We start from the raw sequence: 24,436 nt of genomic DNA on the forward strand, positions 1-24,436 counted from the left end.
GACCATGACAATCAATAATCAGATAGAGATATTTCAGCCTTTCGTATTTAGTCCTAGCTTGTAATGTGGGTAGGTGGGGAAGTACACACAGTTGAGAAGGATAGTCTGACCGTCGGTATTTATTGCATGTAGCACTGACTGCTAGACGCTGGATTTTTTTCTATTTTTGATATGTTTGTAGTAGAAAGGATCCCATACAATCTTTGCATATTCAATTATTGGCCTAATTATAGTGTTTTATACGCTAAACATTTTGTTTCTTGTGTCGCAAATGGCAAATTACGCCTGAGACAACAGAGCGACTTGCTGGCCTTAGAGCACACATAATCTGTGTTCCTCCATTAAACATCATTTGTGAAAATCAAGCCAAGGTACGTATACTGCTAACATCTTTAAGTTCATAATTATCAATGTAGTAAGAGTATCTTGAATGATTTTTCTCTCTAGAGATTGTCATAACTACGGTATTTAGAGGATTTTGCTCTATTTGCCAATCATCACATCATTTCATTATCTTCTGTAGGTTGCCGTGTAATTTTTCTTGGCCAGCTAGTGTTTGTACTTTATTGTACATAATGCAGTAATCAGCAGAGAGCCTTATGGAAGCGTCTATGTCATTCGGGAGGTCGTTAATAAATTAAAAGAAATAAAAGGGGGCTCAGAACGCTGCCTTGGGGTACTCCTGACTCAACCGATGAAACTCGAGATTTTGGGTCTCTAGTCTCGACATATTGCTCGTGAGAATGAAAACAAGGTGAGAACCAATTTGTAATGGTAGCATTTTTAAACATTACCTTAATTTTTATTAGCAATTTACGGTGAGATACCTTATCGAATGCTTTTGCGAAGTCCACGAACGTATCTGTGCGCGAAAATTTATGGTTTCCGAAAGATGCTGTGCTAATTCGATAAGATGAGATGTAGACAAGCCTTGTCGAAAGCCGTGTTGGCATTTAGCTATAGCCTAGCAGCGGATTGGGACATCATCCACGTACGGCACATCTATCTAGAACGCTATGTGTACCGAACAACAAACTAATTCTACTGGGAGATTTTAACTTACCAGATATACATTGGATAGCTTTACGTTTTCGATCACCCTGCTTTGAAACGTGGAAAGTTGGGCGAGTTGGTGATTCATCATCACACCTTGGTGGTGAAGCAGCGCACTGACAGGGACAACGCGAAGGACACGACATTCGCTGCAGCGAGTGTTTTTCTTGTGTGTCTTCGCGTTGTCTTTGTCAATGTGCTGCTTCACCACCAAGGTGTGATTTCCTGCTCTGAATTAATCTGCAATATGATACTGCACTTTAACTTGAGTCAAGGGGTAAATTATCCTAGACGCATTAAAGGGTCTACATTGAACATTCTAGATTTGGTGTTTGTCCGTGAGCTATTTGCACTGCAAGATCTTAAAATACAAATAGTGGATGACATATCTGATTACGAGCTAAGCTACTCTGTCATATCAGTGCAAGGTCTTTTAACTGTTCCAAAAACGCGGAAGACTCTCTTCCATTTTTCCAAAACAGACGGTACGAACATTTTTGATTACTTGATACGCTTCGTTTCGCTTCGTTTGAAGAGCTGGCAGTTGCCGCATCCGCTACCATCGATGTTTTCTTGCACAAGTTTCAATATATTGTATTTTACTGCATCCATAGCCATGTTCCGTCTAAAACAAAAATGTATAGCAAGTCTAAATCATGGCATACTCATGAAATCATACATACGAAACGCGAAGGAAAGAGGCCTAGAAATATTTTAAGGCTAAAGCCTTCACCTTTTACGCAAGTTAATGTGAGCAGTATGATTAAAGATATGAAGTTGAAGGTTCGGACAGCCAAGAATAATTATGTTTCTTACATTCTTCTGAAATTGTTAACTACTGCACCACGGAAATATTGCAATCACACAAACCTCAAGAAGCGTTACAATAACCCAGATTCTCAAGATGACAAATTGAGTTGTGCACACTCCTTTAACAGTCACTTCAACTGTCTTTACCTCAGACAACAGGACGGACCCGTTCATAGACCCGGGTTTCCGTCAGCCTATAGAACCCCTTTCAGTTACCACCCAGGGTGTACTTAACCTTTTGTTAAATTTGTACACCAAAGAGGGAGTGGTATCCGATAACATACAAAATACTTTCTTGTGGAGATATGCGCATTGGATATGTGAATACTCGCGCATAATTTGTAACGCATAATTAAAATTCTGCTCTGTCCCCCGCGAGTGGAAGACTACTAATATCATCCCCGTGCATAAATCCGGAAGTCCGACGTCTCAAATTATAGGCCTATCTCTCTAACTTGTACAGCATGTAATCCTTTAGGGCATTTAGTGTTGAACGACTTAACCGCATACCTTGAAACACGTTGCATACTGTCCCAATATGAGCGTGGCTATCGAATAAGGCGCTCGACATCAACCCAAGTATTCGAATTAGTGCACGACATATCGGCTGGCGATTGGCAACCAGAAACAAACCGACTTTATACTGTTAGATTTTTCTAAGGTGTCCGACCGCGTGTCCCACAAAAAATTGACCTCAATAGTTCTTTCTGCCTGGGCGACAGTCCTAATGTTCACTAGATTCAACATCACCTGTCTGATCGATTGCAGTTCGTAAAAATTCACGACGCATTGTCCTCATAAGAGCCCGTCGCATCAGGTACGCCCCTGAGCAGTGTCCTGGCGCTTGTGATATTCTTTCTGTACATTAATGATTTGCCGTCCATATGCAGTGTGAAATTTAGGGCGTTTGCAAATGATTGTATTTTCTATCGCGACGTTAACTCACCAGCTGACAAGGAGACACTTAATGAAGCATTACAGCCTGTTAATAAATAATGCAAAGATCGGCAAATGAAAGTTAATATCCAGAAATCTGAGGTGCTCACGATAACTCGGAAAAAAGAAAGGACGGCTTGCTATTATGCAATCATTAACAACCTCATTCCAAGTGTTGACGAGCACAAATATTTGGATATAACACTTTCACACAATCTCAAATTTGAAACACACTTAAGCAAGCATCTGCATTGAAAAAGTTTTTTTTTCTTAGACGTCCACTCCGTTCCGCGCCGCATAAACTCGTTCAACCAATCCTAGAATATGCCGTAATTGCTTGGTTTCCTCACAATAAGACACTTTTATCACAACTATAAGCAGTGCAACGTAAGACAATCTGCTTTGCATTCAACAAATACATACGGACTGCATGATTCGCCAACGGAAATTACAAATAAAGCCAGTTTACTAACTATTGAAAACGGAGTGAAACTAGCAAGTCTAAAGATTTTTGTTCCATTGTCTGAAAGGCGACATTTAAATTAATACATCTAAGTTCATTTCTTTAACCACCACCAGACTAACTCGGCATAAAAACTCTTGAACACTGGACGAATTCTCAGCCAACTGTACTGTTTTGAATATTCATAATTTGCACTTGTAATTAGCGAATGGAATAAATTAGACTAGAAAAACATCACTAACACTGAACAATTAAGCAGTTTGGTGTCCTTATTGGAAAAAGCATTGATTGTATCTCAGTTACAATAACTACTGTTACTTTTTTTCCTAAAAAATCATATTTTAGCATTTTATCTTTGTTGCCCGGTCTATAATACTAATGCCTATGCATATTACGTGTTGTATATATGGTGATCTTATTTATTTTCAGTTTGCTTTCTTCTTCATTTCTATAGTTTCTTCCTGTGTACATATATTATATTCATGATTGCATCTGTACTGCATTGTTATGCTGTTCATGTTTGACGCTGTAGTGCATAAGATGCAACATGGGGACGTACTTAGGATGGCTAAATCAGGTTAACTGATGTTGCAATGTCTATGCTTCAAAGTTGCTGCACTGCATTTGTTACACCCGAACATTGTGTATTGTAAATTCGCATGTTTTTTATTCATGACCTGGTGCTGTACTTGATTCTGTGTCCCGCCTGTTATGAAGTTCTCGCAAATGATTGGCAGTGTTGTTGAAGAATAAATAAATAAATAAATAAATAAATAAATAAATAAATAAATAAATAAATAAATAAATAAATAAATTGTGTTCGTTCATACAACTTAAAAGATGTTTCGACATAATATGCTCAAGCAGTTTTGAGCAAGTATCAGTAATCGAGACAGGGCAATAACTTGCTAAATTATCAGCACTGCCGCTTTTGAGGATACGAATAACTTTACCTTGCTTCCACACCTTGTGGAAAGAGCCCCCACGAAGTGAAAACCAAAAAATTAATGTGAGATATTTCAAATTCCATTCGGCTTTCCGTTGCAGAAACTCATTCGGGATGCCATTGGGTCCGGGGCTTTTCTTTAGGTTCAAATTTGAAATTGATAGTGGTTATAGTGAATAGCGATAATGATCGTAACAGTGGTCGCTTGTCCAAAGCATCCAGCTTTGCCTAAATATGAGCGCCATATTGCTACGGAACAGCCGCCACCGTGTAGCTGCACTGAGGAGGAAGAAGACGACGTGGGCCCGCTTGACATAGCGTCGCCATTTTGGCCTTCCGTTAGCGTCCCTGCAAATAAATTGTATATAGCATTGGGCTTCAGCTACACTTAACATTAATTTGGTGGCCGTGCGGGGTAAGGAGAGTAGTGAGCTGCGAAAAAGATGCAGCATGGTCAGGTCCCCAAGAAAATGGGGCGTCTTTCTTCAAGAGGTCGGTAAGGGGACGTGCGATGGTTGCAAAATCCTTCACAAAGCGTCGGAAATAAGAGCAGAGCACTACGAAACTACGAACGTCCTTGGTAGACTTCGGAACAGGAAAGTTCGTAACGGCGCGAATTTTGTCCGGATCAGGTCTCACGCCTCTGGCGTCCACGAGGTGCCCAAGGACCGTGATTTGGCGGCGAGCGAAGTGACATTTTGACGAGTTCAGCTGGAGGCCGACGCGGCGGAACACGTCAATAATCGCTGAAAGACGGTCTAGATGCGTGTCAAATGTGGGCGAATAAACGATGACGTCGTCCAGATAGCACAAACAGGTGGACGACTTGAACCCCTGAAGCAAAGAGTCCATCATTCGTTCGAAGGTGGCGGGCGCGTTACAGAGACCGAAAGGCATCGCCTTGAACTGATAAAGGCCGTCAGGGGTAACAAATATAGTCTTCTCTCGGTCCATGTCGTCGACGGATATCTGCCAGTAGCCGGACCATAAGTCAATAGAAGAAAAATAGGTGGCACCGTACAGGCAGTCTAGAGCGTCATCAATACGTGGCAAAGGGTACACGTCCTTTTTTTGTGATTTTGTTCAGGTGGTGATAATCTACACAAAAACGCCACGTTCCATCCTTCTTTTCGACAAGCACGACGGGGGAAGCCCAGGGACTACAGGAAGGCTCGATAATGTCCTTTGAAAGCATCTTTTTGACTTAATTCCTGTTGGATAACAGCTAGTTCGGACGCAGAAACACGATATGGACGTCGGCGAATAGGTTTCGCATCGCCAGTGTTTATGCGATGGGTCACGACGGACGTTTGACCTAAGGGTCGATTGTCAAAGTCAAAAATGTCGCGATAGCCTTCAAGAACGCGGCAAAGAGCTTCAGCTTGAGCAGGTGTAAGGTCAGAGGAAACCATCTTCTCAATGTCGTCGTCAGTACCGTGCGATGACGTCACGGTATGGGCTGAGCTGTGACGATCTTCCACTGTGAATGGCTCGATCTCATCATCCTGCTGTCGCGCTACACTGGCCCATACCGTGTGGTGCGACAAGTGACCGATGTCACGTATGAAGTCATCCCAACCGACCTCTCAGCGTCATCGTCGGCTGCAAGTGACATCGTTCACGTGGCGAGACTAAAGTCATACCGCACACCTTTCACCGCGGATGTGTAGATTAAGCACCGGGACGGTGTTTCTACTGCCGGGGGTGATGCTACGGAACAGCCGCCACAGTGTGGCTGCACTGAGGAGGAGGATGACGGCGTGGGCCCGCTTGACATAGCGTCGCCATTTTGGCCTTCCGTTAGCGTCCCTGTAAATAAATTGTATATAACATTGGGTTTCAGCTACACGTAACATTTAATACACGTAATATATATATATTACACGTAATATATATATATATATATATATATATATATATATATATATATATATATATGTATAATCACCTAGGAAGCGTGGCTCCTCGCATGGCCCACGAGATAAGTCGGTGGTCGCTGAAAAATCTCGAAGGGGCCGTGCTGGAACATGCGTTGTAGCGACAGCCACCAGGTGCATGCGTCATTTCTTTAGGAGGCAGTTTAAGCTCTGACAAGAAGAAAAATGTACGATTACCAGCGCTGCGGCTTTGCCAAGGTTGCTTCAGTGGCATCTACTGCGACCCGTTGGTGACAAATTTTGCCAAGATTAAGTTCTGTTGCAGTTGGCCTTTAAGGCCACCTTCTTTGGACTAAGTGACACCACAAACTTCACAACGCATGTTTGTGCGAATGTGCCATCTTTGAACAAGAATGCCGGTGGGCGCTGGTGGAAATAGCGGCGGAGAATCGGCCTCGAACCTACTGCGACGACGTACATGCATACTCGTTGAATGGTACACCTTGCGGCCGCTTTTCTAGGAAGACTTTGACCAATGCATTATTCCGATGAGATATTGAAAACAAAGAACGCGCAAGATATCCGAAGCCTCTTATATTTATAAGTACGGCAAATCTTGAGTCAGTGAACCCTCCTTATCATTGCTCAAAAAAGGAGTTGTCATACCTTGAATATGTGTTGTGTAAACGTGTACTGTTTTCGTGCACTTGTTGATATGTGTAGCCTTTCGCTACGAATTAACCACGCTTGCTAGACAGCGTTCGTGTATGTTGTCTCCTTTTGTCCCGTTCCAAAGCATTGTTTTTATCCCCCAAAGTACGGCGCCGACCTGCCCAAATTAGAACAATGCTGAGCTTTGGGTTAAAGTTCCCCAAAAATCCATGGCGACATGAACGCACCTCCTAAGTTGGATAGAGTATCTTAATTTTCGTATCGGTATTTCTCTTTGATTTCGAATGGTAAAGATAGCCTCGTCCCCACCAATGAAACAGCAAAGACACCAAACTGCTGCATCACCCTCCTACCACCTAATGCTACCCAGTCCTGACACCACACGTCTTATTCCCTTCTGACGGAACGCCGGGATAGTCCAGAAAAAAAGTATCCGTTAAAGAATTGTAGTAATAAAGTTTTCAAACAAACTTATACTAGTAAACAACACAGTCGAAAGGAAATTTCGACAATATTCATTCGGGCGGTGTGTGATCTAAGCACAAAGGGGTCAGTGAAAACGTGTCGAAAAAAGCAAATTTAAGCAGATAGACTCAACTCCAGTTGACATCTCCCTATAATGCGAAGCGTTAACGGTTTGGTAGATAATAGTTATTATGAATCATATAACTCTTCTGAGGCGAATGATCAGTGCCTCTGTGACGTATTGCGAATGTATGCTGAGTGCAGTGCGTGATGTTTGTTTTTATACCTGGTGACTCAAATTGTCGCCAGAGAGGTTTATTTAAGAGTTGCGCATAACCCATGCAGCGGCCCCAGGGGCGCAGGCCCAGTGCCCGTCGCGATAGACGCGCATTTTCAGACTGCACTATCTTCGAGATCGGCCCACGAAAACGGCCATATGATTTCCAAATAGTCGCTGTACTAAACTGGATATAACTCGCCAAGAATGTTTTGCTATAAAAACCGCTCTTTTGAAGTGTTGTGCCAATCCTTGTGTAAAACTGAGTGATTGATTTCGTAAAAAAAACTTATTTACATATCAACTTCTCTGGTGAAGAACCAAAAACCGTCGTCAGAGAAACTCAGGGAATGCAAGAGTGTAGAAAAACCGAAGCTGCGAATATGGAGCTACGTACTTTGCGTGACAGACATCGTTGTAGGGCACAAAGCATAATCGAGCCGTCCAGTTAACCTTGCAGTTTGACTTTTGGCATTAGTAGATGGAAAACAATCGCGCTTCCCACTTTCCACTTCGATACATCATCATCATCGTCATCGTCGTCGTCGTCGTCGTCGTCGTCATCGTCATCGTCATCGTCATCGTCATCATCATCATCATCATCATCATCTCCACAAAAGGCGTAGGCCTTTCCCAGCAATCTGCAATTACCGTTGTCTTGCGCCATTTGACCCCCCCCCCCCCCCCCCCCATCTTATGCCTGCAAATTTCCTCATTTCATCACGTCGCCTAATTCTCTGCCGTGCTCGAGTATGCTCCCTTTCCCTTGGCACCCATTCTTTAGCTATAATGGTCGACCGGTTATCGGCCCTACGAATTGCAAGACCTGCCCAGTTCCATTTTGTGTCTTAATGCCGACTAGAATCACCCGTTTCCTCTCTAATCCAAACCCTTGTTTTTCCGGTATTTTAACGTTACGTCTATATTTTTTATTTCCATCGCTCATCACGCAGTCCTTAATTTATTTTCTACCTTCTTTGTTGACCTCCACTACGTACACCGCGAGAACTCTATACAAACTCAAGCATGTTACCAATGGTGTCCACCTCGAAAAGCATTGCTGCCCGTCTTCGAAGGATGAGGGAAGCAGAAATGCATCAGAACTCGAAGGTTACAAAAAGAGGAAGGCTGTTGTGAACGAGCAACATTACATTCTCCTGGTAATGCAAATTGGCAAGATTCCCGAACAAGTTGTTGCAGCCAAATCAATGCTAGCCAAAGACACGAGGAGATAAAGTCTTATACCGTCCGATCTGCAGCTGCCCTTTTGCGCGGCGTCAAAACTGGCGATTTCGCTCTGAAAGAATCTGAACTTATGGAATGCTTGTAAGTGACAGCGATAAAACGATTGGCGCGCCTTCTGAACAGAACCGACTGCCCCTTTTCCGTCGGCACGCACGCATGGGCGTGCGCAAACACTCAGATGTTGTCCCAGCAAAGAGATTCTACAGAAAAAAGCATGAGCAACAGAAAACCGAAGATTGAACAACGTCTAATTACTCCTTTTCTTTTACTGCGACAACAGCTAAGAGCTTTTCCCATCTCTCTGTCCATTCCGTTATGTTGACGGCAACAGTGGTCATGATCGACGTTATTGGGTCATCGCCAGATTCCCCCGTTATCCTAAAGATGTGATCTTGATCCTCAGCTTCGCCAGTGCCATGGCGTGAAGAAAAAGTTCTCAGCGCGAAGAAAATCAACCGGCCTTCTCAAAGACGATAGCGGCAAATAGATTGGCAGTGATCATGAGTTAATATTACGAACACATGGCCTACACTGTTGTGTCAAGTGCCTTTACCAAGCCGAAAGAGACGTTCTGAAATGGACAACTGTACGCGGAACGTGAACGCTTATTATCGAGGTGCTCAAAAACTCGTTCCTCACTGGCGCGTTGTCATTATTGTTCCATAAAAACTCCACATTTGTCGACTCACCGGCCATGTCTTTCTGAAATCACCTTCGCGAATTCTTCCACAGAAAGCATAGTTATGTAAAGCATACGTTTATTGAATTGTAGGCTTAAAACTATATGCAAGTCGGATATGAAAGCCGCCTGAGATGGATAAATCTGCAAATCTGTTCAGATTCGTTATCGTGAAACACTGCCTTCCACGCAAGCGTAAAGGTTCTGTTTTCATGCTCAAACGAGCTCGTGTAGCTAAGTTGGATGATTCATCGCATTGATAATGTAAATCACGTGTGCAATAAAAGAGCACCACACAAAATTTATTGAACGGTATATGGGCATTGTTTATCGAATACTATTAACGCGCAATAGTTCTTCTATCAGTGTAGACGCTGCTTGACTGATAAACCAACAGAAGGTCGCAGCAGCGTCAAGAACAAAGCACGGGGCCGACCAGCCAAGTGTTGCGAAGGTTTGCCTTTGTTCTATTTCTGCTGAGTCGTGCGGAGGAATCGTGGAGGTCCAGCACATGACAAATTTTTCAAGGCAGGTGCTGCTGCCTTTTCTCATCTTTGACCAAGCTTTGCTAAACACTGATGCACGCTGTACCAACGAAAATGTGTGGCGAATGTGATCTATTGCTCGGAACATGCAGTATGTTGCTCCGCTTAGTAAAAATATGGTCGCGCGCTACAAAATAATTGCCAGTAAGCGCCTCGTGGGTTGCGTTCGCCTCCGTCCCTCTTTTGTACTTATGACGCCACTGTCAAGATGGACATTAGAGTCATAAAAAATTCCTTACGAAACAGTGCCACCAGAGAGGCGAAAAATTTTCCAAATTTCGACGTCCGCAAATCGTTCGAAAGTCATGCGATGAGGTGCATCATCATATATGTGTCTAAAAAAGATCGAATGTTATGCTAAATTAGTGCAGCCTAGCATGTACAAACTGCTTAGTATCTCGAAGCTTTTACGGCTTCTTCGTAGGACGGTCTCGATCGGACAACACGTGACAGCCCTTCCCTAACTAGAGCGTCAAGGTCACCTGCATGCATAACGAGAGGTACGAACCAGATGGCGCAGCCGGATTTGGTGCAGCAGGCCTTGCAGGCGCCGAACAACGAGCAGCCGCGAGAGGAGCTCACTCCTCGCAGGTGCGAGGCCAAAACTCGGCCCAGCGTCATTTCCAGAAGCGAGGTCGCCTTGCGCGAAATCATTGTTCTCCTCCAAGCCAACGCAGTTCCCCTGCGTGCGTCCTCCTCATTGTTGGTAGCTTTGGGCTATGGTGTTTCAATGGAAGGCGCCAAAGATGACAAAATGAGTGCACCTTGATCGAGAGCTTCTCTTTGTCTCGAAACAGAGGACGCGTTCTCTCCAGCAACAGCTTTTAAAACGCTTGCGGCGATAATTTTAACACAGATATTTTGCACGATGCTTCTCCGGACAGGTGCTTACATGGTGGTGCTACAATGTGTAACCACGGTGAGTCCGTTTATTACTGATTGAAGACACAAGATCACCGCTTGCGCATCACTGATGCTGTAAGCGCTCCGGAGTGGCTTCGCGGCTGGTCGAAAACAAGGGCTGACAAACTCGGTCAATCTCTTCAACTGTGTAGTCGCTATTCTCACGATGCCACTCTACAAATGTGCGACAGAAAAAACAACGCTGCTGTCTCGCTATCTGCTTCTCGCTGCAGTTCCTAGATAGCAGGAAACGTCTTATAAATCTGAAGGCTAGCGAAAATAACTTCACCTGACATCGGGAACATCGCCACCCGCCGCTTCAAAAGGATCGAGGAGGGCCCTAGGTCCTGTAGCAGCGAGTACTCTGCCATGACTATACCTGACAAGGCATCGCATAAGAAGCGACCAGATGCAACCAACCACCCTGTCAGTTTCATGGTGCAGTGAAAGGAGACAATCAAACTATAGTCATTGATAGCATTGGCGTACAACCAACAAGACAGATCTGAATGCATGAAGGCTTGATAATTGTTCACCGTCGAAAAGAGAGGACTGTTGGTATTCCATTTCTACTTACGCCGGGGACGGAAGGAACGTCGATTCGATTGTTATGCACAAAGACATCTGTAAAATTAGGCGCGTCTCCAGTCAGAAGCCGGCTTACTGCTGTGAGGGCGCTGCTTCTAAGTGTGAGCACAGAAAGTGAAATGAATGTACCTTTCATTTGTAATTAAGTAAGCCTCAATGATAACTGTGTCTGCACGACTGCATAATTATTAATTGACTGAAAACACTTGCATTGCCAAAATGTGCCGAAGTGATACTGATTACTTACTTTACTAAGACCACAAGGCATTTATCACGCGAGAAGACTTGTTGGCAGAAATTTCTGAACCATAGATGGAGTCCCGTTGCACGCATGTTGCGAGTTCAACGATCGCTCCAAACAATGACCGCGCAATGCTTGCTTCAAGTGCTACATCTTCGGACACGTGCAGACTTACTGCTGCTTTGAGCACCGGTGGACATTTTACGAAGGGCTACTTGACATTGTGCGGAAGGCCCGGGTTCGTGCCCCGTCTACCTGGTCTTAATCAGTCGTGGGCTCTCGTTTATCTTCCTTGTACACGATGTCGCTGTTGTCGTTCTGCAAGCCGGCTGAGTGCATGAACGCAAGTTGCCACTCTGTCTCTTCCCTTGTGAAAACATTACTGCTTGTAGTGAATGGCTTCGCCACGACACTCCACCGGCTGGGCTCTCTTCAAGCGCTGTAGCTGCACGAACAACAGTTCATACCACGTCGAAGTCATCCAGCTGCGCTGAGACCATTATCGTGGCTGGCTACCAGGATCAGCACTCTTCGAAGCAGAAACACCCTGCCGACCAAGTGCTCAAGCAAGGCGTCATCTGGAAAACGTATACCATTAGCGGTCATCCGTCCTCAGTTTCAGCGCTTTCCCACCAATTGGTGAAAGCGTGCAGCTCTTGCATATCGCTCACCACCCTCGGTGCAGCATGTACAGACTGCGGAACTACCATGATTTCACACGAGAGACAACTGAGAGGTCAGTCTATGAGTTCAGCGCTGGGCTCTGTTAAAAGCAACGACATTGAAGCGAAGCTTTCTGTTCCTCTTTCCCCCATTGTTCAAGTGCTGACTGCTGGCTGCTGTCTTGCACGAGTGGCCGGTATCAAACATAGTGCAAACCGAGACGGCCCAGCCCTCTGTCTGCACTGACTACGAACGTGAGCTCAAACTTGAACACGCTGCCGTCGTCATTTCATAGCATTCGTGCCATTGTGATCACTCCTTTGTTATCATGCCATCGTCATTCCGCAGTCTTCACTCTGTCGTCGTCACTTAGTAGTCATGTCGTCGTCATATCGCCATGGTCGTTCCGTCCCCTTCGTTCCGTCTTAGAAATTGCAATGTCGTCATCCCAACGGGTCATGTCTCCTGTGGCATCCAGTGGCATACCAGCTATTTCTCGAATGGGCGGAAGAAGACGAAGTGTCTTTCAGGCAGAACGTTGTCTTCCAGCTCTCTACTGATTTTGTAAATTTCTTAGACTTTGCCAGTGAATTGCTGTTTCCTGCTTAGTTGCGATGGAGATGGAGTCTCTCGCGCGTCCGTCGGACTCGGCAGTGCCCGCGGCGGCTGCCTTCAGGAAGCTCAGCGGCACCGAGAGCGACACTGACAGTGATGACACGATGCAGCACTATGTCAGCAGTGAATAATCTTGTGACGACCCCTTCGAGTTGGTGCCGAGCAGTAAACCAAAGAGAAGGTTTCTCAGCACGTGATCGAATTCGAGTGCGTCCACCATGATGTCTTCTCGGCATACCGAGGTACTCACCATCCTTTCCGCGCCAGTTCTCGCCACTGACAACCTGAGACGCCTCAACAGGTAAACTGTGTCTTCACATCTAGAGGCGCTGGTTCCGAATGAAATCGAAGACATTAGAGTAAACACGGCAAACACTCGTAAGAGCGTGCTAGCGATTAAGGTAGAACACGCGGCTGCGTTGGATTCTGTGCCCAAAGTCACGGAACTTGACGGGATTAAAGTCCGCCCTCATATTCGGCTGGCCAGAGAAGTCAGTATTGGTGTAATTTACGATGTTGACGAGACCATTGCCGACTCTGGTCTGTCCATCTTAATCAAGCCAGTTAGAGAAACCACCGTCATCACAAACGCGTTTCGTCTCGGCACGTCACGGTGTGTAAAGATTATATTTAAGGACAAATCCCTCCCATCACATGTAAAAGTGGGCCACTTCCAACACGCAGTTTGCCGCTCCTTTATACCAAAACCTCTGCAGTGCTGGAAGTGCATGAAGTTAGGCCATGTGAGTAGTGTGTGCAAGAACACTACGTGTTCTCGATGCACAGGGCCCCATACCACTAACACGTGCGAGGCCAGTGTGCTGAAGTGTACAAACTGTAGTGGCCCTCACGATGCATCCTCGAATGAATGCTATTTAATTCGAAAGGAAATGGCAATATTGAAGAAAATGGTTAGAGACCACTCGTCTCACCGAGGAGCAGCAACATCTATTAGGCGACCACAATCACGTCGCCGACGTCGATCGAGAACCTCCGAAGCCTCTGTACAGCGCGAGCCACGTACATTACCACCCTCTCTCCCGACCAGGCAAAACGCACTCACCTCTAAGAACAAAGGAGCATCGAACAGTACGGCAGCTGACGCTTGGCCTGGACTCCAGAGGCAATATGCGCCTACTGAGCGAAATCAGACCTCTACAGCAAGGAACACTTCGTCTGTACCTGACAAATTGACGGACCAAGATCAACAAATTGTTGTTGTGAGTCATGATCAGTTCTCTGGTGAGTCGTGATCAGTTCTCTGGTGACTGCTATACGTGTTCTTCTGGACAAGCCACAGGCACCAACAGCTCGAAGTGCGTTGCAAGTACTTGGTGCCATCAGTCCGGTTGTCGCGAGCCTTGAGAAGTGCAGTGCTTGATAACTTATACAGTAGAACCATGGCTCATCGACAACAACAGCGGTCGTTCCGGGATGATGTCAGAAGCGCCTCCATATTCCAATGGAATGCGAGAGGCCTGAGGTCACGTATTTTGGATTACCGGCAGTTCGTGCTTGAAAACCGTTTTCCTATACTGGTCATCTGTACTGGTCATCTATACTGGTCATCTGGCTATCTTTGCACGCTAACCATCTCGACAGAACAATGTGCGTTGGTCGCTTTTATGCGAAATGCGATGTCTGGTTATCGAGTATGCATCAATGGCCAGCCTATCTCCTACAAGAAAAATCATCGGTTTCTGGGTGTCATTGTTGACCGGGACCTCTGTTAGAGCCCTCATGTTGCCCATTTGAAAAAGAAGCTTACATCTGTTCACGTCTTCAAATTCATCGCCGGCAGAACATGGGGATCGTCTGTGGGCTCCATGCTATAGTTGTACCGAGCACTTTTTATCGGATTCCTACGCTATAGCTCTCCCGTGCTTGCTAAAACATACAAGCCAAATTTTCGAGAACTTCAGAGCGTGCAAGCACAGGCACTACACGTTTGCATAGGCATTCCGCGGAGCGCCTGAACAGCACGAACAGTTATAATGGCACAAGACCTTCCTATCACGGCTTACTACCGACATGCATAGGGCCCATATTCGTCGCGTTTGACAGATGCAATCAAACTTATTTTGTTGTAGCGCAAGCTGAACAAGGACAACAGAAAGGCACATCTGACACAGGCAGCGCTATCTGTGTCAGACAGCGCTGTCTGTATCAGATGTGCCTTTCTGTTGTCCTTGTTCTGCTTGCGCTACAACAAAATAAGATATGCCGTACCAACAAGCCCCTATAACTATCCTCATCGTAATCATGCTCTCTTGCCTGCCTGCCAAAACGACGACCACAGGCGCCATTACCCAACGTGGTTAGCATCCATCGCACCTCCCTACCATTGGGCTTCACACCTTCGGCACATTCACCCTCAGCTTTGCTGTGCTTAAAACAACCTCAAGTGCGTCTTTCCGATCCAGGGATAAGAAAGAAGACTGAACTGCATATTTTGGTCTGGAAGCTAGCGGCTCTGGATTGTTTGCACACTTTCTACTTTGACCGAGTCCACATATGTACGGATGGCTCTTCCACTAAGATGAGCTCCACCGGCGCAGTGGTTATACCATCACGATCAATAAGAATATATACAAGATTTCTCAGGTCACAACATCGACCGGTTCGGAGATTGTTGCCCTCTGAAGTGCCATTGATTATATTATCATCCAACCGGCTAATCGGTGGGCAATATTCTGCGACTCGAAGGCGGCACTACAATGTATTTTGTCAGCTCTTCGTCGCGGGTCCTGTGAACAACTCATGTCGGAGATACGAAAAACGCACCATCATATGATCACGAAAGGACACGGCATCGTCTTTCAGTGGCTACTGGGTCATTGCGGTATCTCCGGCAACGACCTCGCCGACGAAGCTGTTAGAAAAGCACACAAAGGAGCAAACCGTCTATCTGTACCTTTAACGAGGGCTGACGCAGCCCAACACTTAAGCAAGCTAGTGCACGTACCGCATGACATTGGAGAAGTGGCGCACACTTGAATTCCCTCAGCGTCGATTGCATTCCCTCGACCCATCTATGCAACTGCGGCTGTTACCTGGGCTTTCGCGAAATGAGGAAACAATGCTGTGCCACTCACGCATGGACGTCGCATTCACCAATGCATATAAGTGTTTGATTGGAATGGCTGATAGCGCCGAGTGCAATGCCTGCGGTGTCGAGAGGACTATAGAACATCTACTGTGCTACCGCCCATCTTTAGAAAATGAAAGACAAACTCTGCAGAGCTCTAAATCAGTTAGATAGAAAACCGTTCACCATGAACAAGTTCTTAAGACCACGGTCTCGCATATCGCAGTTAGAAAAGGCTACAAGAGCTCTGCTGCGATATTTGAAAGCTACCGGATTGAGCGACTGTCTGTGATCCGGACTGAGTGACCGTCAGTGGATATAGAGCAGAAAACTGCTACCGCGTCGGCGATATTCACAGTGGACTTTCTCTTCTTTTCTTAATCTTTCCCTCGCCTTTGCCCTTCCCCCAGTGTAGGGTAGCCAACCAGGCTCAGTCCTCGTTAATCATTTTCCCCCTCTCTCGAGTAATAAGAGACAAACAACATACTATACACCCCCTCTCTCCCTCTCCCCTATCTCTCTCCCCTTTCTCGTAAGAACAATTATTACATTACGAGAAAGAGCCTGTAAATGCGCCTGTCAGTTACTTTTATAATCGTCAGTTATATATGTGATTATCAGCCACACATGGTGAATTACGGTGGAGTAAAATATTGTTTTAATATATTCTCTGAAATTATATAAAACGTCAAGATGGTACAATGACAAAAGGCAATTAGTGCCTGACAGAAGACCCTGAAACCGCGCAGTGGCAGCAGTACAACGCGTATGTATAAAAACAGACATTTGCCACAATTTTAATAATTCAACAAATAATACTATTTGTGTATAAGTCTACAGCACCATCTTATCGCTAGTCAAGGCAATAGTATCGTCGAGGTTATGCAAAACACAGTGCAGTGAACATAAAAGAGTTACAATATTCACAAGAAGAAAAAAAAAAGAGAAAACTTCAGCAGGTGTTTGCGACCTTCCAGGATTACAAACCAATTTCCAGCGAAGCTGTTTCTTTCGAGCAGTTGAAATGAGAGTTTTACTTTCCTATATTACATTTGTATATGACGGTACCGTTTGAAACGTTGCCCGCATGTAACGCTTCTGAGCACTATATTGTTAGGAATCCTTGAAAGCCAGTAATTCATGAATGCACATTTTACTTCACCAGAACATTAGTCAAGCGTCCCCCCATATTTTTGCTAGATTTGATCTCGGTTTCATTCCCAGTTTCCCCAGAGCAGCGAGATAAATTCTACTTTGTTCGCAAAACACGTTGATAAAGCTCCGGATCGCTTGCATGCGTCGTTTACTGCAAGTGTTGTAATTTGTCTCCTCACTTTGAACTTAGCCTACACATTACTACTCATCACGTTCCCCTTATTAAACGTAACCAACGTACCTTGAGTAGTTCACTAAGGACCTCGCAGAAACCAACTACGGACATATCATAACGAATGAAAATAAGGGAAGAAAACGAGGGCTAAGTAATTATTTTCAACGCTTCTAACTGGACCAGGAGCGTAAAAAATTGTGTCAGACGCGGCACTTACCTCGATCAACCCTCCCATTTCTAGGAAATATAAACATATTATAACCTACAGTTATGTCGGGATAATGGGAAGCATAGCTGATAGCGTCCATATCACACTTTACAAAACTTGTCTAGGACATATCTTTCACAAAACCTGTGCTTGATCCAACTCATTTAACTTCGAACAGAGATTTTCTTATCGTTACACCTATTTTCGCTAAATGGGATCTTTCTGGCATGTATAGTTCCGCCAGGGCAATGGGTTAAATTCGGCTCCGTTCGTTAGACATGTGCACACTCGTAAGGCACGTAGTTTGCGCGCACGTAATTTATTACCACAGCCTCGATTGCCCACCCACTTTGAACACTGCCTACACATCACCCATTACCTCGTCCTTAGTGTCGGCAAACAAGAAGCTGCCTCGTTTAGTTCACTGAGGACACCAGGGGAACCCAATATACGTATTACGCATTAAAAACCCTCTAAGAACGAGGGTTGAATAATAATAATAATAATAATAATAATAATAATAATAATAATAATAATAATAATAATAATAATAATAATAATAATAATAATAATAATAATAATAATAATAATAATAATAATAATAATAATAATAATAATAATAATAGTTCATAAAGCCGTCGTCCGTGCCGGTACGCTCGAATGTGAAGCAATGACGATCATTCACTTCGTTCCTGGAACAAAGAAGTAAACTAATTCTCGTGTTTTGCTTCAGCACAAGCAGACGCACAGAGCAGGCACACAGCGCTGACTTGGAAGAAAATTTTATGTTCGTCAGGAGTCACGCGCTAAGTTCGAAAAGTTTCTGTGCTCTGTGAAATGTTTTATAGACACGCGTTGGTTATGCCAGAGTTGCTCAAGTGTATAAAAACAGAAAAATAGAGAACATTAGAAAAAGCAAAACAGAGCGTGCCATATAAACACATCTAAACACTAAAAGTGCCAAATCTAACCCCATCAAGGCCAATTCTTTACACGAGAATAGTGTAAAAAAGCAATAGCACTGCTGAAAATAAATATATTTAAAACGTGTCGTATATGTCTTGTAACATATTGATGATCTTTAATCTATATGTGCTGCTAATTATTGCCAATAAATTTCGTTGAAAGTCATTGCTTTTTGTGTCTGCTCCTTTCCGTCTCGTATTCCTGCGCTGTGCATCCTAATTCTGAATCACAAAGAAACCAAACTTGCTGCTTTACCTCATTGGGTACCCTTTTATTTATGATTTGCATTAGAAATTTAGTAGAAACAGACAGTTGAGTAGACGTTACGTACTTAGGACAGTATACGCTGCTCTTCTCCGGAGATGGTGAGTACGCATTGATTTCGTAATGCGATGCAGTGTTGGTAAAACTGGCGACACGGACTCAAGTTAATGGTAATGCTGGTAACAAAAGCTTGTTTAGAGCACGAAACAAGACCTCAATGGGAGAACGTGGCTGTGTACATCGGCAAAAAAAAATCAATATTGCAGAACATAAGGTACTAGTAGTTATACTCTCTTGCCGCTTCAGTGGGGACAGCCATTTGTATCATATCTGTAAACAAGTTGGAGCTAGTAGCAGAAACAATGTGCTGCGCCAGAATAACCATCAACCTCGGTCCTTCATTCCTTTTCCTAATCCACGAGTTAATTACTCTAGCCTAATTTGGACAACAATCATATAGACCGCTAACATCAAAACGTGTTTCACTCTACAAAAGCGCATTCTTCGCCACGCAGCTGATGTTGAACGGGAATCAATAACATCAGTTTTTTTTTCAGCATTACCAGATTATCATGCTTTAACGTTATTTAGGGTACTGTGTTTTCATCTTGTTTAAATTTTTTCAAGAGTTAGCAGTTAAGTTGAATTAGGATTACATTCCTCCTCATTTTTTATAAATCAAAATCAATTGATCACACGTTCCAGCAATAATAACCAGCAAGTCTACACCTCATCAACCCGCACTCATACCCGAGCCCTAAGTGCCCGGCATGCCCGGCCAGAAGTACGGCCGAACATCTTCTGTGGAGCTGCTCTGCCTTTGACACGGTCCGAGAGAGGACACTACGCTCCCTGGGCGGGAACCGACCTGGCACCCTGCAGGAGTGGCTCGACCCGCCATCGTACATCGGGCTCAAGAACAGCTTTAACCAGCTTCGTGACAAGATGCGATGAACGCTTCTTCCTTCGAAAATGGGAGGTAGCGGGTTCAAACACCTTACAGTGTATATGGTGAACCCACTACCGGTGAAACCGTGATGACGTGCAGCTGTACTTGGCGTATCTGGGTGGAGCGCGTAATCAGCCGCACGGCGAACTAGCCCTGGAATTAGTTGAAGGACAGCTTTGGAGTGCTTTTTTGGACTTCTTCAAGGACAAGGAAGGGCCTGGCCGCCTCTTTGCTGAGCCGACCTCGGGACCACTCCACCTCGAGGAAGAAGAGAGCACCGGTCCCCCTCCCCCATAGAGCACCCCCTTTTCTACCGCAAGGCTTGGCCTATCCAACGCAGAAATAAAGACGTATTAAAAAAAAACGTAAAAAAGAAGGTGTTCGAAGATGTATGCCCCTCCGAGCAACTCGTACATAAAAGACAGCGAAGCTGTATGCGGAAGTGCTCGCACTCCTCGTCCCGGGTGTGGGGAACTTGTCCTTGCCCTTGTTGTCCTTGTCCTTTGCGCTGTTGAAAAAGAATGTCACAACAACTTGCCCAAGCTACAGCGGACTCACGTTCCTGTGCTCCGCATCGGCTCTACCAACGCCTGCGCCCGGCTGTGGGTCGTGACGACCTGGTAGGGCTGCGTTTCTGGATGTTCTTTGCGATGGTGCGTCACCGACTATATACGGCGTCCGCGTGTGGGTTCCAGTCACGCCATGGTGTGCTGTTTTCTGGTTGACAGTTGATACAGACCCCGTCAACCTCGCAGCCGCACGTTGCCACACCAGAGGCGTTGTGGAACTCCCATTTAAAACTTGGCTGTAAATACTGAATGTTTTTGCCTAAATATTTAAAAAATTGCCATTTTCTCCCGAAGGGCGAAGCACTGAATGCGAGAGCATGGTTTGGCGTTGCGCTTGAACTTCTCGAACGGTGTTCTAACTATACGAGAGCCCCGCCAGTGAAATAACGTCACTTTCTGGTTTGAACGCTGGTATTCTTTTGCACTTTTAATATTTAATATTCTGAAAAATTTTCAGATAAAAGGCATGCATTGTGGATGCTGCATCACATAACATTTGTTCGTGGGCTGCCACTCTAAAAATTCTGAGGAATAATTTAGTCAAGAACGTAAGACCTAGTGGAGCAACTTTAGTGATTGAATAGTGTAGCAGTATGACCAGTGGCGTAGCTAGGCTGTCTGGCACCCAGGGCCCATAAGTCTTCTGTCATCCCCCGCCACCCCCCGCTGGCCCCTTGCACCCGGGGCCCACCTCGTCGGAATTCTAGCAAACAGTGTCTGCGATTTACATTGCCTTAGCTTTTTAACAACTATCATACTAACAACTTTGATATTTTTTGTTTGCAAGTATCGCGAGCTACGTGAAATGTACACATTATTGTACCTATTACATGGAAACAATGTTATTTTCATATGAAAGGTTATACAGTGCCTATCGCTTTTGTTTCATTACGCACTATTTTGCTGCTTGTAGAACCTTATTTTCTTATAATTGTGTGCGCTTTATCACTCTGATGATAAAATGTATTTAGGGTCTGCAGGCTTGTCAAGCTGCATAACTGCAGCTTTTATCTGGAGTCCTACGACCAGTTTTTGTTGTACATGGCGGCAAATAATCTCATCTCATTTCATGAATGGATGGATTGGTGGGTGGGTAGAAAGAATGGATGTATCAGAGGGAGGGATCTTGTGAGCCTACTCTGAGAAAGGGGGTGGTAGCTGCGGAGACGAAGCTTTTTATTTTTCTGTATTATTTTTTTAGTGTTTGCTTGTGCGTTTTACTCAAACCCGTATGCGTCGAAACCTCTAGTATATTCTTTTCATTAAAGAAGTTACGCTTAATTTTTTTTTAGTTTTGCATTTTCTATACATTTATGCCATCAATCCTCCAGCTGTCATTTACTATAGTCTCCGGGAGCGTTGGACATTAACCTCGATGCACAAAAGAAACAGCACGATCGTCGCAGTGCGAAATGCTTTGCTTCTCAGGGAACACATACGCGAATAATTTTGGCTCCACCGCTCGCCAGGGGCTTCACTCACCAGGCGGGCGAGTGGTTCGAGCAGCGGCTAATGCATCAAGCTTATTTCGAGTATAATACCGTTTGGAGTGACTGAACGAGTAAATCGGCCATCGGAGTACTGAGTTTATTTTCGCCTCAAGAACCATTGGAGTTCATGCTGCACTACGAGACCAAGCCAACGCATGCAGTAAATGCCACCTGAGAAAAAGAAAGACGACTATAGTCTTTCCAGCGACAGAGCTGCGTGCCAAAATATAGTGCTCTCGAAATTTCTTTAACCGTTCCGAAAGGAAAGCGGACTGCGCTCCCACTGTGGGCACACAGAGATTGCAGTCCCGTGTTACCTATATGGCAAAACACATGCGTCGACGCAGCTGTTGCGGGAGGCAACGGCGTTGACCCGGGGCTTCTGTTCCTCTGCGTTTAGCAACGACTTCACGGCAACAGCTGCATCAGAATGCGCACGCCGAGAGAATGCCGGTGCTCTTCACTTGTTTCGCAGAAGTTCTCGAGGGCGCAGCGGGCACGACAAAATGACCTTTTTTTGTTATTTTAATGCAAAGGAGGAGCCCGTTACATAACGCTTGATGCTTAGGACATTTAAAGCAAGTCGCTGTAGAGACAGCTGGCCCTGTCACGCAGACCACGCCTCATTCAGGTTAGCTACGTGGGCATGTACCCGATAAAGTCGAGTCGAGTTGAATCGAAGGGCTTAAAACCGGTAGTCGGGTTTATACAAACATTAGCGGGTCGGGTCGGGCGAGCTAGCATCGAAGCGGGGAACGGGTTGACTCGCATAATTCAACTGGCAAGACGCATATGTAAACGTGGAGTCAGCTAAACTCGGCTCTCTCGCCTTATGTTCATGTAAACGAAGCTAGTGCTCTTAACAATCCCCCCCCCCGGAGGCAGGCCGACCTTCAAAGAAATTTGTCGGCAGTTGGTTTGACCAGTGAGGACGACGAGAAGCTTCCGAAGCTTCAATTCGGCTCTGCGCTTATCCTGAGTTATGTCTTTGCGCCTTTAATTCCGCATGAGACACAACAGGCTCTCATGGGAGCGGGTGCGTGTGCTGGGCGAAACCAGGGTGAAACAGCTCTTGGGCAAGTTTTTACAAACACGTCTAATAAAAAAATAACAAGAACCATCAAAGGCTCGATAATACCAGGCGCTGACACTGCTCCGTTCTAGAATTATTTTCATATGCTGGTTTGTCCCCAGCGCGTGCTCTCCGTACGCTGGGCTGTTGTTCAATACTCTCACTTGATGCAATGCTTGGTGCAATCCATGATGCATTGCTTGATGCAATGCATAATGCTATACATAGTGCTATACATAATGCGCTGAGATATGCTTACTCAACAGTAAGCTGACATGGCGTGGTGACTTACCGTGCTCCTTAGTAGCAGAGCTCTCGTGTCTCTAGCAATCATAACCGAATTCCACCGCTTTATTTGAATTTATTGTTAAGTATGGACAGCTAAGCTAGTTGGTTGTGATTGGCATTATGAAACATCGTTCCAGCGCACAACTGAACACGGACAAGAACACGGACGAGAACATGGACTCATACATTTGTATGAGTCGTATGACGAATGTCAGAGAACGGAGAGTTGCCGACTGAGAGAAAAAAAAATAATACCGGTTGGCTGCATCGGGGACGCAGCCGCAGTAGGGCACGTGAAACACCTTGTGCGTGCTGCTGAGTATGTGTGGGCACTATGTAGGGTACAAAAATGACGTGACCAAATACACGAGTGATATGTACTTACGCATTACAAAGAAAGCTGCTTAACTTATGATACAGCTAGATGGAGTCCTACGGTCTAATCATGTAATCATGTTCGCTCCCATTCGAAGCGGGCCCGCCGGGGTCAAATGTGGTGGGTGCGAATTGGCATCCCACCTTTCTTGCTGCCCGAATCCCTTCACGCCATTCCTACATATGGATGAGCACAAGTTTAGCACAGGTTTGAGTTTGATGGATTCTACGTACTATGACTGAGTGAGCTCCTTCAAACATGACCTCTCGGATCGACGAAAGTACTGCCGAGCTGTGCTTCTCTGAGCGCCAAGCGAAAGGCGCTCAGAAGACTTATGACGCAGCAGAGCTTAACAGGTATTGAAGCAGCGCACTTACATCTGAGACGTGCACGCACGCATAAAAAGGACATACACAGGCGCTGGACTACACAGTACAGTGCCTGTGTATGTCCTTTCTATGAGTATGTACGTGTAGGTGTCAGATGTAAGTGTGATTGCTTCAATATCATGGCTCACCAACTAGCCCATCAGTATCTTTTGAGCTTAACAGGCTGGTATATATGTATGGAAAAGGACGGCACGTATATACGCCAGCTGACTAAAATTAGTGAGTGCAGAACCATTTATCCTAACGAAAGTTAAAAAAAGACAGCAACAAATAACAAATGTGTGTTTAACAACATGTGCATATTTGTACACATCCTTTTCCCGAAATCATCGGAGCTGCGAGCTCGACGCTTGTTTGTTAACTCTTTACCTGTATATCCTCCGTCTTTCGTGGGCACCGTAGGTTTTTCAACAATGCAAAATTGCGGACTCGCTCAACTTTAATTTCTATTGCGCACCGTAATAGGACT

At 45.0% G+C, this 24,436-nt stretch overlaps 2 protein-coding genes across 3 annotated transcripts in view; one reads left to right on the top strand and one right to left on the bottom strand.

Moving 5' to 3' along the window:
- LOC142589595 (uncharacterized) overlaps window positions 1–10,611 on the bottom strand; it is a 33,821-nt gene extending 23,210 nt beyond the window's left edge. Inside the window, exons 1-2 of one of the 2 annotated variants that reach the window (XM_075701082.1) lie at window positions 10,477–10,585; window positions 1,547–1,678 (exon numbers count right to left, since the gene is read on the bottom strand). In XM_075701082.1, the coding sequence (XP_075557197.1) occupies window positions 1,547–1,616 (70 nt within the window). In that variant the 5' untranslated portion in view covers window positions 1,617–1,678; window positions 10,477–10,585. Of the gene's footprint in view, window positions 1–1,546; window positions 1,679–10,476 lie in introns of both variants that reach the window. The other variant, XM_075701083.1, reaches the window with a different exon arrangement.
- A 212-nt stretch (window positions 10,612–10,823) lies between these two features.
- The window catches only part of Pms2 (mismatch repair endonuclease PMS2), a 72,156-nt gene continuing 58,543 nt past the window's right edge, over window positions 10,824–24,436 (top strand). Inside the window, exon 1 of the mRNA XM_075701076.1 lies at window positions 10,824–10,887. Coding sequence (XP_075557191.1) covers window positions 10,875–10,887 — 13 coding nt within the window. The 5' untranslated portion in view covers window positions 10,824–10,874. The remainder of the gene's footprint in view (window positions 10,888–24,436) is intronic.

This window comes from Dermacentor variabilis, chromosome 8 (genome assembly GCF_050947875.1).
Source record: "Dermacentor variabilis isolate Ectoservices chromosome 8, ASM5094787v1, whole genome shotgun sequence".
Lineage (NCBI taxonomy): Eukaryota > Metazoa > Arthropoda > Arachnida > Ixodida > Ixodidae > Dermacentor > Dermacentor variabilis.